At 38.6% G+C, this 19,330-nt stretch overlaps 1 protein-coding gene across 1 annotated transcript; it reads left to right on the top strand.

Annotated features, from left to right (window-relative positions):
- Window positions 1–1,117: 1,117 nt before the first annotated feature.
- On the top strand, window positions 1,118–18,745 carry CAAP1 (caspase activity and apoptosis inhibitor 1). The gene is made up of 6 exons (XM_026047076.1): window positions 1,118–1,252; window positions 2,295–2,495; window positions 4,518–4,602; window positions 5,105–5,180; window positions 13,323–13,396; window positions 17,970–18,745. Exons 1-6 carry the CDS (start codon window positions 1,121–1,123, stop codon window positions 18,311–18,313), a joined length of 912 nt encoding a protein of 303 aa, XP_025902861.1. The 5' UTR covers window positions 1,118–1,120; the 3' UTR covers window positions 18,314–18,745.
- The last annotated feature ends 585 nt before the right edge of the window (window positions 18,746–19,330 follow it).

Consider the following 19,330-nt stretch of genomic DNA (forward strand, 5'->3'; position numbering starts at 1 on the left):
CAGTCTGACCCATCAGTACAGCCTCATGTCGCTCAAAATGAAGTCTCAGAAATTAGTGGCAGCCAGTGAGCAATTTCTGGGGTGCACAATCCTGACAGAACCTGAAAGCTTTGAAGACTTCAGGTCGGAAGAAGACAAGGTGCTACCTTTGATAGGTGGCCTCTGCTTAAAACGTCGTTCTAGAGCCTTGAAGCAGCGATCTGCAATACAAGTTTTTGAACAGGCTTGCCAGTTGGTTCTGTGGAAGAGCAGCTAAATCCGATGCTCTGTTGGTGCACATTGTGTAGACTACAGAAAAGAGTAGTGAACATGGTGGAGTAGATCCAAGTTGGACTTTGCCAACAGGGCATTGCACAAGTCTCCTCAGCTTCCTGACAGGAGGCTGCACAGCCCATGGATTTGCCTCGGACTTGCTGATACGGGTTTGGATTTCTGTGAGATTTCTGACAGGCTCCTCAGCTTTTAACACCTGCTCAGSAAAAGAGACATTTGTGCTGATTAGTGACGGGCCGGGGGAAGGGGGCGGAAACAAAGCAAACAAAACCAGGCTTAAACCCGCACCACGGAATATTTCGTTTTCGCTGAGAAACCGGGAAGCCCCGTCCCGCGCTGAGCTCGGGAGCGCGGAGGAGCAGCGGCAGCGCCTCAGACCCGGCCACGCCCCGACGGCCCCGGCCACGCCCCAACGACTCCCCGGCCACACCCCAACGGCCCCGGCCACGCCCCAACGGCCATGACTCAAAGGCTCCCGGCCACGGCCCAACGACTCCCGGCCACGCCCCAACGGCCGGCCGCGGTCACTGGCCAACAGGCCCGGCCCAAAGGCTCCCGGCCACGCCCCAACGGCCACTGGCCATGCCCCAACGACTCCCGACCACGCCCCAACGGCTCCCCGGCCACGCCCCAAAAGCCGCTGCCTCCGGCCACGCCCCAGCCGTCCCCGGCCACGCCCCAACGGCCACTGGCCATGCCCCAACGACTCCCGACCACGCCCCAACGGCTCCCGGCCACGCCCCGCCGCCCCCGGGCCACGCCCCAACGGAAGGGCGCTGACGTCAGGCGCGGAGGGCGGTCGGTCGCCGTGGGGGCGGCGGTGGCGGCCGTGGCTCCCCGCGTGGCCATGCCGGGCCGCAAGTCCTCCAAGGAGAAGAAGCGGCGCCGCTCTCGCTCCGCCTGCCCCGAGGGCGCCTCGGGGCCGCCCGGCAGCGAGAGGAAGCGGCGGAGCACGGAGTCCAGCCGCGACGTCCCGGAGGTAAGTGCGGCCGCGGCCCGCGCGGGGAGCGAGGTGCGTGGGGCGGCGCGGCCGGAGCGAGGCCTGGCCCCCTGCGTTACAGTCCCCCTGTAATCGGATGGCTCGTTCATCTCCATAATACCTGCTTGCATACAGGTCCTTCATGTGTGGATGGGCCTGTGTTGTGTGCGCCTTGCGCTTACGTTGTAGCGGTGCACAGAGGTCAGTTAGGTCTGCTCAAAACTTGCGTGTGTGGCACCAGATACAAGAGAGACCTGGCTCACTGGCTGCTTAGCAAAGGCAGGCAAGGAGGGGAGCAGCAGGATGGACCTCGTGTACATGTGAGGGAGGAACCTATCCGTGTTTTTCCAGGGAGAAGTTGCAAGGGACACTAGCCAAGAGATACAAGCCTGCATTGTGAGGCTCGGCTTTCAGAGACGTGTATTGCAGTAAGTTTTGTCTCTGAGGTGCACAGTGTGTTGCGTGAATCCAACTCCTCATGAATCTCAGCAACCTGCAAAATGTATGCCTGTCACTGAAGCATTTTTTACATATATATATATGCACACATCCACATATATATATATATATATATATATAAAGTTATGTAAATATAAAGTCTATGTTATGCATGTTCTCCTGCTAGGACTTTCAGGTATGAATCCCACTTCTCATAAAGCTGTCCCACACAGGGTGCTGTCTGCAAATCTCCATTTTAGTAAGATGATTTTAAATCATCTGATCCTTTAACTGCTCGGAAACTTTGAGAAATACATTTGTTGGGCTTTAAGGCAAAATGAGAAGCACAAACTAGAGGAATCAGTTGCATTTTCAGATGGTACATTCTCTTTAACGTCTCTTTCAGGGGCCGTAAGTTTCTCTTGCTTAAAGATTGCTTCACTATAGAATTTCCTAGTACAAACTGTGCAAACTGTTTTGAGGATTATAGGTGGCTTACAGTTGTAAATAGTTCTGAAGGAAGAACTTTTTAACACAGATGAAGCTTTAAGTTTCTTCTTTTCTAATTCACTAATAAAGATGGAGACTATTTTCTCAATTTTAGGAAGCAAAATGTAATGTGCCATCTGGAGAGAAAGAGGAAGAAGCTGAACAACCCAGTGATATAGAGGAGGGTGGATTAGATCTCAGTGTGACACTCAAACCAGTCAGTTTCTACATCGCAGACAAAAAAGAAATGCTTCAGCAGTGTTTCTGTGTCATAGGAGAGAAGAAACTACAGAAGATGTTGCCTGATATCCTGAAGGTACTAATATACATTTGCTTTTTAAACTGACTTTGCAGGCTTGAATGCTTCTGTAAGAAACTCCTTTTTTCTTTCAAGTCTAGAGGACTTCCAACTAAGAATTCTCCTGTTTGTTTCTCAAATCAGAGTGTCATAGGACAACTTTAAGAACAACCTTAATGTCCCAGATCACAGACCACGTGTATTTCCTGTTGCACTGGGAGGGGAGGAGGGGGAGGAGATTTACTGCGTGACTCCACAACTTGTCTGAAAGATCAAATTTACTACACAGATTATAATGGAACTAAACAATAATTCTTATTAGCAGAAACTTAGCCTCACTAGAATACTTACTTTCTAGTAACATGAAAATTTGCACGAACACAGGCTACTTGATAAGTAAAGCTAGCTTTAAAAGTAAATGTAACTACCTGAACGAATGAACTAGGGAGGCTAATTGTGATTGATCTTACCATGCATTTGTTGCTGCCATGGCCAACACATGCTCAATTCCAGGGAAATAGCCTCAGTCCCTGTSCCGAGGGGCTCTGCAAGTTGACAGAGCCGCTGCCACTCATGAAGAGCACAGGAGGGCTCCCCAGGGCCAACCTGTTCATACCTTCAGGCAAAGGAGGAGTTGAGGCCAGTTGCTGTTGTCCTCACTATGTTGCAGTCCCTGGCTTGACTGCTGCACAGTTCAGCTCTCCTCCAGTGTTGCCGAGACATTGACACYCGCAGTCATGGGGTGGAGGGTGGCTGAAAGCCAAAAAGTCAGACTGTGTGCCAGAGTATCTGTGTTGTCTCCTTTGTGCTTGCAGTKGTGTCCCAAGGAGAGGGAATTCCAGCCTTCGGTGATTAATACTGCCCCAGCAGTGGAGCCAGTGTTGTCTGTCAAGGTCCTGATGAGGGGGACATAGTCAAGACCCCCTGAAATTAATGCTACTCCAGCAATGAGAGGAGGGTTTTGTTTCCCAGGTCTTGATGCCCAYATAGGCCTTATCTCCAAGCCTATCTCCTTCCTTTTGATATGTGAAACACAGGRGTGCAATTTGCTTGTAGCTGGCCCCAAATGCTCTTGGGAGCTCTCCACTACTTCACAAGATTAGGTGAAATTTGAAAGTAGAATGCTGATATAGTTCTGTAGTTCTTGATTCTTTCTCTGCTCTTCAGCTGTTGCTGAATTTCTGGCTTGCTTTTTACASTGGTCCTCAATTTTTCTGTTGATTTCTGTTGATTCTGTTGATCTGACAGTTATACTGTTAGTATAACTGAGACAGTACTTATTCAAAGTAAACTACTGAATGGCATGCAATTTCACTTGTTTTTCAACTGTACAGGAAGAAAAGAGATCTGGAGGGACTAGAGGCAAAAGCAGTRGGAAGTAAAGAGCCTTGTTGTATAGAGCCAAAGCCTCAGTAGCACCAGTGTTACAAAACACCCAGCACTTACTGATTTTGGTGTATGGGAGTGGTATCATAGTTCACTGTCACTTAATCAGGAGGACTGTATCATTTTCTTTTTAAGAGACAAGGTTAGATAGAAAACTTTGTGGTTGGGTTGTATACAGCTCTTATTAAGTTTATATATAAAGCATAAGAATGGGATCCATTTCTCAGACTTTATACATGACTATTTACATATTTCCTATAAGTGTTTTTTCATTAGCAATGGAAATAGCAATTCCTGAGCTTGGATTCAGCAATCAGCCCTGTTGTATACAGACTTGATTGTGTAATCCAGCTGCTCCTACTGATAGAAAATTAAGGATAATCTGGTTTATAGTTGTTTTACTGTTTCATGCCTCACTGCTAGTGAAAACACTAAAAACACTGCATCAGCGYTTTTACTTCGCAATGTTATAACCACAGTGAAAATAGTCATAGGTCAAGTAATTGATACYGTTTATTGTTTAGTCTTTCAAAAGATTTATTTTTGGCAGCTGTTGGAAATGAGGCACCTATCAGTGTGGTATGTTTTGGTTTTAATGTGTGTTAGCTCTTCATTTAGTGGTGTTAAATTGGTCTATCTTAACTCTCTTCTTAGAACTGTTCCATGGAGGAAATCAAAAAACTTTGCTTGGAGCAGTTGGAGCTGTTATCTGAAAAAAAACTGTTGAAAATTCTTGAAGGTATGCTTTAGATTTTTCTTCTCTAGTATACAGTGGTGCCTTAAAAAAAAAACTGCATTTGCATACCTTTTTTACGATATAAGATTTCAACTTTTCAATGTTTTATTGAGCTTACAATTGATAACGAAGGGCTAATTTTTGTAATAATAATGCTGTCTTGATAATTATTGGAATACTTGGGAATTTTAATTTGGCAGTACGTCTTTAAGTTTTTCATGTCTCCTGCAGTATACTTCAGTGGCTACAGTATTGTACTAGCCAAACCATTTCTATGTATTTAAGTAACTTATACAGCATGTTTCTGTTGCATTAGTGTTAGCGTGTTGCAAGCAAGTATCTCAGAAATAGCTTGGTGTATCTGGACAAGAATAGTAATTGAATTTTAGTACAGATATCTTGGAGTGAAGAACATTCTCTTGATCATCAAAATAAGACTAACTGTGTAGCATTAAGTCTTATTAACTGGTTAAATTTTCGTCTGTTTGAAAATGCTTATATTTAGGCAAGAACGGAGCTGAGTCTGATACTGATGAGGATGCAGATGGAGGAGACAAGACTGGAGGTGAATCAGTCAGTCAGTGAGTAGAAGAAAACACTTTGGAACTTAATTGAGAAATACCAAATGATATTAGAATTTCTTGTGAGGAGTGATGAAATGTAATACTGAACTATTCCATCACTATATCCTTAGTTATGTGATTAACCGAGTAAAATGATAGCGATCTATTTTAAAATCTAATACTTATTAGCCAAGACACCTGTGTCTCTGTCACAAAACATCAAATTTATCTTAGGCACATAAAGAAGTTTTGGAGTGTCATTATTGCCTATGAGTTGAATTGTAGTATAAATCAAACATGTGCACATGCTTAGCTTGCTGCAGAAGTGATTAGTTAAACTCTTTCATTGAGCTAGGGTAAGTGAAATGATTCCTTCATGCTTCCTGACTAGAGTAAGAACGTCTAGCCCCATYCTAAGTCATCACTCTGAGAGGTAATTGACTTGCTCTAGGTTAGCTTAYACTGAATTACATGACTAAGATGCCTTTCAGTTACTGATTTGAACTAGTACATCAAAACTTACTAACTTGACATGGGAGGAGGGAGAGGGTGCCAATAATCCAAGTTTCCAGTTCTGGTCACTATCTTGATTCAAGAGATCTTGACATTCAAGAGTTTCTGTTCCTATTTTTGACTCAAAGGGCTTAAGAAGTTATTAGTGATTTTCTTTGATTTTTGCATGTCCTGCAGGTTCAGGTTCTTAAAAGCAAAAAGGCTGTCCTAAATGTGGAGATACTAGGATGTGTGATGTTTGTGTGATGCATTTTTAGTTTCCTCTGACACTACTTGTTTTTGGTTTTCATTGAGAACTACTTTGTGTCTATATTCTCTTCTTCCTTGCCTCTTTCATACATAATGTATGAATGCTGTCATTAGGTTCATTATGTGGACTAGCTTAATCTTTTTGTCTTTAACCTTTACTGAAAATTTATAACTTTCTTTTTTTAAAACTTATTAAATATCAGGTCTCTTTCTGGAAAGCCTCTCTGCCAGTGACTGATATTTTGCCAGTGAACTCTTAAAGAGAGTGGCCTCCTTTATAAGGAAGCTATGAAAACTGACACAAAAATTTGGTGTTGAAGAATTTTTGTTTTAATTTACTTTTTATTTAAGATCTGATTCAAACAACTCTTATCCCGGAGAAGAATGGCTGATTCACTGCTGTCAGGTCTGAGCAAGGTAGTTCCTTGGTCTCAGTAATTTTCAAAACCACTGTTCAGAATATTTATTTATGACCTCCAACTACAGAAAAAATAGTAAAGTTTTATTTAAATGCAAATAAAGTAATGACTGGAGTTGGGAAAAGTGGAAATTATGAAAAGTGGAAATTATTGTCATGTAATGAATAAAACACAAAATAAGAACTATATTTTTTATTCAATGGGTATCTAAAGGCATTTGTGTAATACTTTGCCGCCACGGCAATTTGGAAACTTTTCAAGAGTATCTAGTATCCATATTTTGATTTGAGTTACTGTTCTACAGGAAAAAACTTCTAGAATAAAAGGTAACTAAAGTGATCTGTCCTTGTGTACACTCTATAACATAGCTGTGTCGAAGTGCAGCAGAATTAAAAGTGATCAGCTTCCTTAATCTTTGCTTCAGTTAGTAGAAATTAACATAACTAGATCATTTAACTGATAAGAAAGTGAGCAGACAACACAATCAAGAAGATGTTGAAGAGCAAAAAGAAAGTAGATTGCTGTTCCTTCCTTTAAAGAACAGAGAATGGTGGAGATACTTCTGTTTCTTGTAACTCCATCTCAGTACTTTTAGAAAACTTAGGTATTTCAGATACCTACAAACTCCTGAGATGTGGTATTTCAGTGTAGGAGGTAAGGTAAAAGGTATCTTTCCCTTGTTCATGGGATGAGATAGTGTTTCATATGAAAGTGTTATACCCAAACACTCCTTGGTCCATGCGGTCGACCATGTGTTAGCTTCAACAAGAAATAAAAAAGGGAAAGTGTTAAACTGTTAGGAAGGTAGAGAAGCAGAACAAAAAATAAGTGAAATGAGAAAAGGTTTTTATTTATGATTAAGCTTTTGCTCAATAGGTAGGTCAGCATTATGCTTCCTCAACAGTAAAATATCCTTTTTTTCTAAATAGCTGTAATCTTTAGTGATTGAGATTTTTCTTTTGCAACCTGCCTGTGAATGAGTATAAACGTAATGTCCAAAATATGTCCCAACCAGAGCAGCAAGTCAGTAGCAGGTAAAAGATGYAACAGTGAAGAAATAGCAAAAACAGTCACTGAAGTAAGCTTATGTTGTTTATGATCATGAAAACTTTTTTGATAATTGAGTTTAAATGGGTAAAGTTGTCCTGAGAAAAGACGTTTCACAAAGCAGAATGGCAATTCCTTTGTCTGTCATTACTAATTCAGTTTATGTATTTCTTATAAAGTGCTACCCTTGTGGATTGTATCAATGACACAACATCATAACAGTTTTTTTTTGCTTGTCTGTTTGTTTTACATACTACTTGCCTTGGTTGTTTTGGCTTGTAAGTGGGAYTGACAATCTGGTCAGATTTATTAGCTTGATTTGTTTCTTTGATCCTAGTTCTGTGAGGTTTTTATTTGTTCTTAAAATACTGACAAGTTTAAACAGTATACATTTATCAGTAGAAGTCCAGAAAGCTTAAATCAACATATCTGCAGAAATTCAAAATTTATGCTAATTCCTGGAAGAGTGTGTTGTTCATACAGTGCTTTTTAGTTTCCCTAAGTATACAAATACTTACCTGTCTCTGAAGACCAGCTTTAGTCTAACTGCATAGCTGTTCCTGAAAGTAGCAGGGATTTAGAGAAGCTTCTCCAAGTACAGAGAGGGTTCCAAGTTGCAAAACCCGTATCTTAATGTGTTGTGATACAGCATGACATCTTTAATTGCARTTTTACCCTTCATTTTGCTAATATATATGAAAGAGTCCTAATTCTGTTGGCAACCAGAGGTCTTGAGATTTTTCTTCAGCTTAGTAAAAAGGTTCAGCCATTTTCTTCAGCATGTAAAACATTTATTCTGCTATCTTTTCACTGTCATATTCCAAGTTAAACTGATGCTAAAAATTCTGAAATAGCGTAAAAGGACAGAAGCATCAGAACTTTTTTGGCAAAAACTGAAAATTGCTATTACAATGGATGTATTTCAGGATTGTAGAGCACTGAATATCTCAAGAATGCAGTTTTCAGGTCTCTACTATTAATTATTTATATCTTGTTCTGCAACAGAYTTCAGTTAAGCCAAGAGAATTACTGTAGATCAAGTTTTCCTGTTAAATGACCAACAGCTACTACTGCAGCTTGGAATGTCAGTCTGTAGCTCTGCATAACTCCAGCCAATACTCTTTTCTCTAACCTGTGCTGGTCACAGGATGGTTGAGGTTAGAAGGGACCTCTGGAGCTCATCTAGTCCAGCCCCCTGCTCCAGCAGGGACACCCAGAGCATGTGGCACAGGGCGGCATCCAGGTGGGTTTTGAAGACCTCCAGAGAAGGAGACTCCACAACCTCCCTGGGCAGCCTGTGCCAGGGCTCTGGCACCCTCACGGTAAATATCTTCCTCATGTGCAGATTAAACTTCCTGTGTTTCAATTTGCACCTTTTTTCCTGTCACTGGCCATCAGTGAACATAGTCAGCCCCATCCTCTTGGCACCCTCCCTTCAAGTCTTTGTATATGATGACAAAATCTCTTCTTTAGGCTAAACATCCTAAACATGTACTAAACATATTTTTAGCCTAAACATGTACTCCCAAGTACATGTTCCTCTTGTACTTGGGAGCCCAGAACTGGATATAGCAGTATCATTACACAGTGATTGCCTCRCCAGGGCTGAGTAGCAGCTGGAGGATCATGTTCAGCTTTCTGCTAGCCATGCTCTTTCTGCTGCGCCCCACACAATGCCATTGGCCTTCTTGGCCACAGAGACATGTTGCTGGCTCATGCTTAATCTGTAGTTCACTGTTACCCGCAGGTCTTGCTCTGGAGAGCTGCTGTCCAGCAGGTCAACCCCCAGCTTATAGTGATACCTGAGATTATAAGGTTACGTCTCCCTAGGGACAGGAAAAGGCACTTCCAGGGGTTCCCTTTTGTGCAGCCCTGCAGCCTCTCCAGGTTCCTATTGCAGCACAGGCCTCGGGTCTATCAGCCACTCCTCCGAGTTCTGTATCATCAGCAAAMGTGCTGAGGGTGTTGTCTGTCCCTGCACTGGCTAAGAATTTGCTCCCAGGATTGTTTCACTGGGACCTACATCACAACCTTTGAGATCCCTGAGCTCATCCTGACTTGCCTATGGGGAAGTTATTGGAGACAGTCTATTACTTAAGTCAGAGGAGACAACATGTGCTGCTCTTTCCTTATCCACCCAGTTATCCCATCACAGAATCAAGTGAAGCCTGACTTCTTCCCCTTGATGGATCCATGCCAACTCTTCCTCATCACCTCCTTTTCTTCTGCTTAAGAAGGACTGACCTCCAGGATGAGCTGTTCCACCACCTTTGCAGGAAGAGATGTGAAACTGATTGCCAGGGTCATGCTTCTTATCCTTTTTGAAGACTGCAGTGACACTGACTTTATGGGTTTTTATGAATTAAAATATTKAAATGCACTGTGCCTGATCTGCTACAACTCTGGCACCAACTCACTYTTGACCCCTGATTGCCTTCACAGCTTTGCAAATTTCAGCTTATAGCAAACTGTGGTGGATTTGTGCTCCCCTCTATATCTCAGATTTGAAAAGCTGTTGCTTACTGACAACATTAACAAGCCAAGAGCAAAAATGGTCAGTAAACTGAAGTATTTGTGGCTGTCCACAAGATGGTGCAAAATACTTGCCTATTAAGTAGAAAAGAGTGACCATCATTCCAGATCAACCCGACCAATTCTGATAAAATGTTCTGTAAAGGACTTCTTTTGGGATTCAAAAAATTATTTACCAACAGCAGGTAGTCCTTAAAAGAATCTGTTTTTTAATTTAGCCATTGATATTTGCTTAGCAACGGGCAAAGATTTCACATCGGTTTTTGATGTGCTATTTTTTAGTTGTATTTTCTTTGATAGCTGCTAAAAGGGATTTAACTAATTTCACTCTGGGGGAAAAAAGCTTCGATAAAGGGTACTCTGAAATTTCTGCCCAAATTTCTGTTTATAATTCCTCAGTGGAATCTGGCTTAAGGACTTTGGATAGAACTTTATTTAGATTGTTGTGACTTCTTCCTAAAAAGTGTTTGATCATACAAAATCAGTTTCCCAAGCAAGACATTACAGTTAGGCATTGTAGTGCTTGATTGTATAGAGTAAAACACAGATCAAAAGGATCAAGTGTGTGTGTGTGTACAGGACAGAAGGAGCCAAGATCCGTGTACCTTTGGTCAAGAGTTGAGTGATTAAGTTTGCTGAATCACGGCTAACAGTGGTAGGAGTAGCTGACTTTGCTAGGAGTAGCAAGTGCAAGAGCATTAACTGAGGATGATGTCATTTTGTTCCTTCTCTYCAGCTATACAGGATGGAAGATTACTCTTGGAATATATGTGTGTATGTTTAAATTTATATATAAATGTACGCATATATATGTGTGTATATACACACACCCTCCCTAGTCTACCTTGTTTCTGGCACTTGAACACTCGAGCCCTGCAGGTTTGGATTCCTACCCCAGCTGCCAGTTGTCGGACCTCCTTGGACATGTGTGTGTGGAGATGCGTAGGTCTCTCCAGTAGCTGGCTCAGACCTGTGAGGTTCCCAGTAGCTGACTGTTAGTCCACTGATCTCTTGCATATCTTCATGCAGACCCTAGTCTCTCTCTGGAATTTGGCCTCGGGATTACAAGTCTCTCAGGTAACTGGCTTTCAAGCTTATTATCCTACTTGCTGGCTAATATAGCTTAAAGTTTACAAATTACTTACATTTGTATACACACTGATGCACGATATTGAAACAAGTGCTTACGTTCTACAGTCTGACCAATTGCTAGCACTTAGGCTTTCACACAGGCATACAGAATGCAGAACTTGCTCATTCACAAAAATAATAGTAGAGTTTAGTATGAAGACAGGATAGATTCCAGTAATCAGGTGCAGTGTTCAGCTAGAACAAGAAACCTTATGCTGAACTGGCTTGTATTATCTCTGTTTCCTGTCTTTGGTCCTTCCTCTAAACTAACTAATTTGCACAATCCTTTAAAAAATAAGTTTTACAGAGGCCCTGACCGCTGTTTGTAGCATCTCATAAACAGAAACTTGACCCTCTCATCAGGAATAGTAATTCCCTTTGGCATCTAGAGAGGTCTGGGAAGTATCTGCAGGTGACTTGTCTCATGAGGTGTTAGATCTAGACACTGGGCTGATTTGTGTCCATTGACAGGGTTTGGTCAGGGGTGCTCTTTGCTGAGGTTCTGCTTGTTGTTTTGTTTCTCAGTGGGCCTTTATGTTGATGGTGATAAAAACTGTAATCATCTTATCTAAGGGAAAGGACAGTTTATTTGTAGAATTCTGGGCATCTTACACATAGAGACTGTAATCAGTCTTGCAATTCCTCTTGCTTTGGTGAAAATCTGAGTACTGAAATTAAAAATAGATGAATAACTTCTTTGCCTGTGAAGAGACAAAATTTGAGTGTTTTTGGAAGGAGAACCTACATAGACACCTTCCTGTTCAATATATCAACTTGTACCTCTAGTTTGTGTATCTACTTCTCCTTCAGTTTTGCTTGGGAATGGAGTAAACTAAAAGGAGTAACTAGAGAAACAGAGTTAAAGGAAACACACCACTGAGATATTCTGAGAAAATAGTATCRTAGTAAATAATCTATTCCTGCGTTATTGTGTTATAATGATATAATACAATACTGGCTAGTGGACAGTATTTTACAGCTTTTGTCATTTYTCCAGTTAACGTGAGCCTTTACTATTCTATCAAAACATTTTTTAATTCTTTTTTTTTTTAATGCTATGTACTAATGAAACTCTTCTAATCAAATCTACTCTTTCTCATTGTCATTTTCAGCACATCTACATCAGTATTTGTATTGCAATATGTACAAAACRTGCAGGAGAATTATAGAGTCAATTGATTTGTTACCTTTCTTACAGATAAGAAAGTAACCATCAAAATAACTCTTCTAGAACAAAACTGAACTAATAAACTGACATTATTGTAGTGTTCTCTGTCCTGTCACAGCTGTTCTACTTCTTAAGCAAAAATACATCTCTGACAGTTTTGAAAAAACATCTATATTCTACTTAAGGAAAGGTTCCAGGCCATTACTGGAGAAAAAAGTTTTAAAATGCGGACTCCGTCTGTGATTTTATGATTTTTCTCTGTAAACACTGTCCTTCCTTCTTCTTCTATATGTCACAATTATTTATATTTTCACAACTTCTKTAAGTAGTTACACACATGAAACGTGGGTTGGAGACAAGAATGTCTCTTCTTATACCATATATAAAGCATATGAAATCCTAGAGGCCAAGCTTAAAAGAATGTCTGTTTTCAAATGGAGAAAAACAAATACCAAKCAGAATGCAAACTATAGTTTAAAAACATTTGCTTTTAAAAAGCAATCCTGTTTAAAAATGTGAGATTTGATACTGAAARATAGGGTAGGGTAGTAGCTTGTTTATGAAAATAGCTGCTTAATTACAAAATAAAATAAATAGTATTAGAATACAACTGAAATATATATATATATATTTCAGATTATTTAGTTATGTGATGATTTATTCTTGAGTTTTAGAGACAGCCTCCAGGTTGAGGCACTTAGGGTTGTGGTTTAACAGGCATTAGCAGGTTTAGCAGTGGTGATGGGTTTATTGTTGGACTCAGTGATCTTGAAATTCTTTTCCGACCATAATTGTTCTATGATTCTGGTTTTAGGGAGATGCTGCTACTGAGGATTATTATTCTTAATCACTAATATAGTGAGAAAAGTTGCCTGTATACTATTAGTGACAGCAAAGTGAAAAAACTTTTCCAAGTAATTAGAGTAAGCAGTATGTGAATACCTTTTGCCTTTTCTCATACGGTAGCTTGCCTTTCAACCTACCAATATGCATTTTCTTTTATGAAATTTTTTTGTTGTTGTTTTTTCTTTTTTGAAAAGTGCAAAGTGCTCTTCATATTATAAAATACATATACAAAAATGTCTTCTTGTTTGCTTCCAGACAGGATAACAGTATAGACTCCACTTCATCTCTGAGAGAAGACCACAAATTGGAAGGTCAGGAATCAAAACAAGGTATGCAGTTGAAAAAATGGAAGTTTGATATTCCTGATCCTGGGCAGTGACAAGTTCAAAGTAATTGGTACCTCTCTTTTGAACAGTAGCTGTTACCCCAGAGAAGCATCCTCACAGGAATCAGATGGTACAGGATTACAGCCTCTCTATTGCGCTCAGTTGTAAAAGAGGGCAAGAGAGCATTGAAAAAGTTTATTGCAGTAATGTTCCTCAACATGTGGGGCCCAAGGGTTTTGTAGCCTCAAAAGACAAATCACAGCTCTTCAAAGACTATTCTTCAAAGTTTAACATCAGGAATAGAGAAGATAGTGGAGAGGGAAGTGAAGTATAGCCTGCATGTCTCATTTGGCTCCTCATCTATTTTTTTTTTTTTTTTCAAATAAAGAGAAACTTCAGTCGTTTTAGTGTTTTTGCAGATAGGTAATTGTTAATGCTGGTATTGCTATTGTCTGGGTAGTTTCAGAGTCATTTTTATATTGTGCTAAGATGATTGTATGCAACTGCAATAGTACATTTTGATRTTTTCATGACAATTATCTGGGGAAACCCTGCTCAATTTAATGATTCTGTTAAATCTTGATACGTGATTTTTTTTTTTGCTTTGACTGTACAGAGCTAAGGACCATCTGAATGGTGCTTAAAATCTACCACTCTTGATGACTAGCTTTCATTTGAAGTCAGTACAACGCTCAAACCCATGGATCTCTGAGGAGAAAGTTTTATACTGCCTGTTTTCTCTTTTTAAATGCAAAATGCAGTGGTTAAATAATCAGTGATGGACAAAAGGCAGATTAATGAGCGATATACATAAGCAAGTGCCTGTAGCAGAAGGAAACCACTTTCTTAACCTTCATCAGTGTCTTTCAGTTGCTGCCTTTACATGAAAGCTGTGTGGCAGCTGCCAGTATGTGAAAAATTTGACTGTTTCTCTCTTTCTTTATGTTGGACTAATGTCAGAGATATATTTTCCAATAAGAAAAAGTTGCAAATTCTTATTTTGTTGGATAGTCTTATAATATATCCTTATATGAACATATCCTTATATGTTCTATATTATCAGATATATTCTTATATATACTTTCTTTTCTGTGAAKATTTGTTATTATTTGCTTCCTACGAGTCATTTGTCACAGTTCAGGACCCAGTGTTAAAGGTGTGTCTTGGAACAACTTTGTGAAGCTTTCTTGAAGTAATTAGTGAAAAGTGTTACAGTAAAAGCAACAAAACTGTTAGGAGAAGGTTTCTATGACTTTGTCAGGATTGCTTTAAATAGTACAAGTACTATATAGAGTAACATTGGAACTGACAGATTTTCTGCAAATGTCTTCCACTTCTGTATTGCTAATTGATAACTGTTGCAGATAATTCCTTCATTGTCCTTTTGTATGTCCTTTTGGAATATGTGCTTTTGTCAATCCTAGTAATGCGATAGCTTTGGGTTATAACAACAGCTCCTTTCTGCATTTTATCTTAGAAAAGATTTTGAGAATATCAGTAAAACTTAGAAAATACAGCTATGTAGTCAGTCTTTTTCTGAGACAGAGTCTATGATACTAAAGCTATAGGGCTAGGGAAGAATGGGTAAGCAAAAGCAGATTTCACATTCCTGAATTTCACTATAATAGTTGAAGGAAAAAGTGCACATTATCAACATAAGAGATAATGAGAATATAACCAAGACTTTTATTACTTTTGCAGTTATAAAATTTCAGTTGTAAAAGAAGAAAACAAAGTCCATCAAATAATTAAATGATATTTGTGTTCCTAAGTGGTTGTGTGGCTACTTCTGAATAGAACTCAAATCAATTTTGTCTTCCTTTTTGGCCCATATTAAAATTTCATTCAGGAGTGAATGATTTAAGATCTGTTAATATTTTGTTTGTCCTTAGTATTTGACAAATTCCAAGTGGAATTCAATTTCCTTTCTTGTTGATGATTTAGGAGATATTGTTCAATTGAACAGTGTACTAGGTAAATGCTGACTGATGCTAGGCAGCGAGATGGAAGAATTTCTGTTCTTTCATCCTATTGCATTTCATTTCTTTTGATCTTTCACCTATTTTGATTCTTACAAGCTGATGTTCAAAGTTCATTTGGTAATSTGAGAAATGGGGAAAACTGCATTTGAAACTGATATGTAAGTGTTATATAAGATCTTCGGGATGTTGGAGATGCTGTGTACATTAATGGCATATTTCTCATATTTGTTATGGACAAAATGTCATAGCTTTCTTTTCATGTCATATTGTTTAAACATTGTTACTTTGATGCTGTAAAGTCATGATTGGTGAGTGTCTAAGATSCTGCATCATGGCTGAATCAGCCTTTTCAATCAGGGTAACATGTAGTACCCTGGACTCAAATGCTGTATGGAATTGTAGCCTGTGGTCAGGAATGAAGATTTGAATATAAACTTTTTTTATTAATTTATTTATACACGGTGGAAAAGAACCTCTAATCATGAATAAATAAAACCCCCAGGAGTTAGGCTTAAAAAAACTACTGTTGTTTCTAAAAACCAATATGATTTTTCTGTAGATGAGCTTATCTGATAAAGTAATATTTTTTCTYAACATTCTTAAGGTTTAAAGGAGTATGTGCACTTATTTCTTATGCATTTATATTTTAGATCCTTGTATTTAGCATTGGTTTCTCTTGTTTTACCTCACAAGGGTAGATTTTTTTTATAAAAGTGAAGAAGATTTTGTTTTTCTAAAGATTCTCTCTTTATGAATATAAAGCAAATGCATATCTGTACCAAAACCAGTTATCTTTGGAGTTTTAAAAAGAGACGGACTTTCTAAAGCCTAATAGTTTTTCGGAACAATTTAGGTTTTGTTGCTGAAACTAATTTTCAGCAAAAGAAAAAAAAAATTGATTGTTCCTATTCTAATGCTGACCTTTACACACAATTTTCACTGATTGAGAGGAGTTTGAAGAAAGATCAAGAGGAAAATTATGATCTCCTGTGTGCATGCAGATTTTCCATTCTTTCTCGTGTTTTGAAGAGATGCTTCTCATTATTCTTACTGCATTTTTAAAATAGTTCTTTATAATGAAAGGCACAGAAATACTAACAACTTAAAACAAAGACTTCTAAAAATGTAATTCCAAAGATGCTTTACTCTTAAAGGTAGAGACTTGCCTGTATTAAACTGAAACCCTGTATTAAACTGCTTCAAGGGCATGTACATGTTTGGAAGAATGGTACTGAAATTATTTCCAAAAGTTTAAAAAAAAAAAACAGTAAATATATACAACTTCAAGAGAAAAAAGATCAGTAATATGAACATAATCAGTAAAAGATATTCTAATCATATGTCCCTTCTGTGTTAGTCTGCATCATATTAATGCCTTTTTTATAGTCAGAATAAATGAAACTCTGATTGCCTGGCTGTCAAAAAGCAGCAATTCATATAGAGGAAGTACTGTATTGGTTTCCAGTATATCAGCTTTTGGGTTGCTGTTGATGAGTGTTTCTCACAAATCAATAGTTCTTGTAGCCCTGGAGATGTGGGATTCAGAACTAAGGTATGGGTGATGAAAGCTAGTAATTCTTAAAAATAGCTCAACATATAGCATTTAAAAAATAGCAAAAGACTAAGGCTCTTTCTACTTTAAAGAAAGGAAGAAATTATCTTCTAAAATAAAACAGATTTGCCTACTGTATAAATATGTATTAAAAACATATGTATTTAACATATGTAAATATGTATTAAAAACATATAAGACTTCGATATATAGGATCAATAGGGAAATAAAGTAGCTCAGATGATATGTGAACCTTATATCAATCTTCATGGTAAGAGATTTAATGTATTCTAAAAACACAGCTCTAAACACTCATTGTTAATGGACTGGAAACAAAGTATTAGCTATCACATGGTGGTATTATCAAACACAACTATAAAACTTGGAGAATCTTTAGTGGCTATGAATACTTTATTTTAAGCACCCACCAATATTAATGGTAGCTGTTCAGAGATGTGAAGGTTGGGCAAGCACTACTAATTTCTGAGGCCAAAATGACCAAAAAAAAAAAAAAAGTAAATTATAAGATCGATTATGAAGGGTTGTTAGAGCTTTGCTTTATTGCACTGTATTCTTTAATTTTTCCATAAACTCAAGCCAAAACCTGAACTTTCTCTGTTTTACTCACCTGAACTGAATGCATCTGAAGTACTTGTGTGATAGATTCAGAACAACTACACTGTAAATGGAGTTTCTTATTAGACTTCAGCATTCTCAGCTACAATTAGGAAAATAGATCATTGGAATTCATATGATGAAGTAATTTTTCCAGTCCCTGCAACATGGCAATACTGCACAGTCTAATAAACTGAAAATCCTATAATTAGGCAAATTAGTATGTAAAATGCATTAAAACTTGTCTAAATTAGATCAGCCTTAAAACTGAAAGAGGAGAAAGAAGATGAAATAGTTGTCTTTAATTTGTCTTGGTGACTCTCTGAATCTGAAGCGAAACACTTTATTTGGTGGCAGTTTTTTAGGTGAAAGGGAAATCTTTCTGTTAGGCTTCCTACGCTGTCTGAYTGTTACATTTGCCTTACAGGCAAAGGAGAAGATAGTGATGTCCTCAGCATAAATGCCGATGCATATGATAGCGACATTGAAGGCCCATGCAATGAAGAAGAGTGTCCGGAAGTGCAGGAAGGCACTGTCAGAAGTGGAGCTGGCCAGATAGATGACCTTCAGAAGGACATTGAGAGGAGCGTGAATGAGATACTGGGGTTGGCAGAATCCACTCCGAAGGAGCCCAAAGCAGCAACCTTGCCTGTTCCTCCATCAGAAGATGTCCAGCCATCAGCACAACAACTGGAGCTCCTGGAACTTGAGATGAGAGCCAGAGCTATTAAGGCTTTAATGAAAGCTGGTGATGTGAAAAAACAGCCCTAAGGTTGTTGGTTTTTAATTTTTAGTATTTGTTCTCAATGGTATGATGTCAATTCTCTTCAATGCTTTTAAAGTGTATTTGGACTGGGTATGACATTTCTCATTCAAACGTGTATTGTGTATCCTGACCTATGACTTAAACCTGTTGTTGTTGATTCTCATGTGCTGTATCCATGACTTGCACAAAAGAATGTGTTTGATGCTGCACTTAGATCAGTATCTCTTTGTGATGGGTTATTTCATGACATGAATCACAGAGACACAGATTGTGTAGAGCTGTACCAGGATCTGGTGCCTTTAAGAAAGGTTAAAAGAACAAAGTTCTTTATAACCCCTGGTTAGAAGTTAACCAGCTGATTTATTTATGAGCAACTTGTTAACTCTTTGGGAATAATGATTTATATATACTTCATTAAATATGCCATTTTAAAGAGGCCTGTGGTTTGACTGCCTTCACTATTCTGTGATGTGTTGTGAGATGCTGATTTCTCCTTGGGGCCTAGCTCRCAGTATTGTAAATGTACATGTTAAATTGATTGATGGTTCACTTTAGGCAAGATAAAAGGATGATTAATTTTTAGAAATTCAGTTATTAGAAGGTTTATTTCTTCTCTTTTAAGCAAACAATTCAACTACGTCATTGCTGGAGTTACAAAAGTGCCTGAAAATGACACACACTAGGGTTTTTATGCTGATGGCCATTAACTTTTACAGTTGTACACTGTTATTTTGTGTGTCATAACTGAAATCAAGAAAATAGCCTTTTCTTGATTGAAGCTTATATTCTTGAATATTTAGCCCAATATTTAGGACTATACAGCAAATTAAAAACTTTACTGGATCTTGAGTTTTTGATACTTGATACTGTCATGTCCACTGTAAATAGGAAAATCACTTAATTTCAATATAAATGCTTTTTAGAAAATACATTTTATTTATTTCTATGATACAGTGTTTTAAAAACACAAATCTACATTTCTATTTCAATTATCTTTCCTTATAAGTAACTTGTGTTATATA

Source organism: Nothoprocta perdicaria, unplaced genomic scaffold (assembly GCF_003342845.1).
Source record: "Nothoprocta perdicaria isolate Ctin4 unplaced genomic scaffold, notPer1 scaffold_471, whole genome shotgun sequence".
NCBI classification, from domain to species: Eukaryota; Metazoa; Chordata; class Aves; order Tinamiformes; family Tinamidae; genus Nothoprocta; species Nothoprocta perdicaria.

Coding starts and splice junctions, on each gene's coding strand:
- CAAP1 (XM_026047076.1), top strand. CDS start 1,121: ATGCCGGGCCGCAAGTCCTCCAAGGAGAAGAAGCGGCGCCGCTCTCGC. Junction 1,253..2,294: donor CCAGCCGCGACGTCCCGGAG/GTAAGTGCGGCC, acceptor TCTCAATTTTAG/GAAGCAAAATGTAATGTGCC. Junction 4,603..5,104: donor ACTGTTGAAAATTCTTGAAG/GTATGCTTTAGA, acceptor GCTTATATTTAG/GCAAGAACGGAGCTGAGTCT.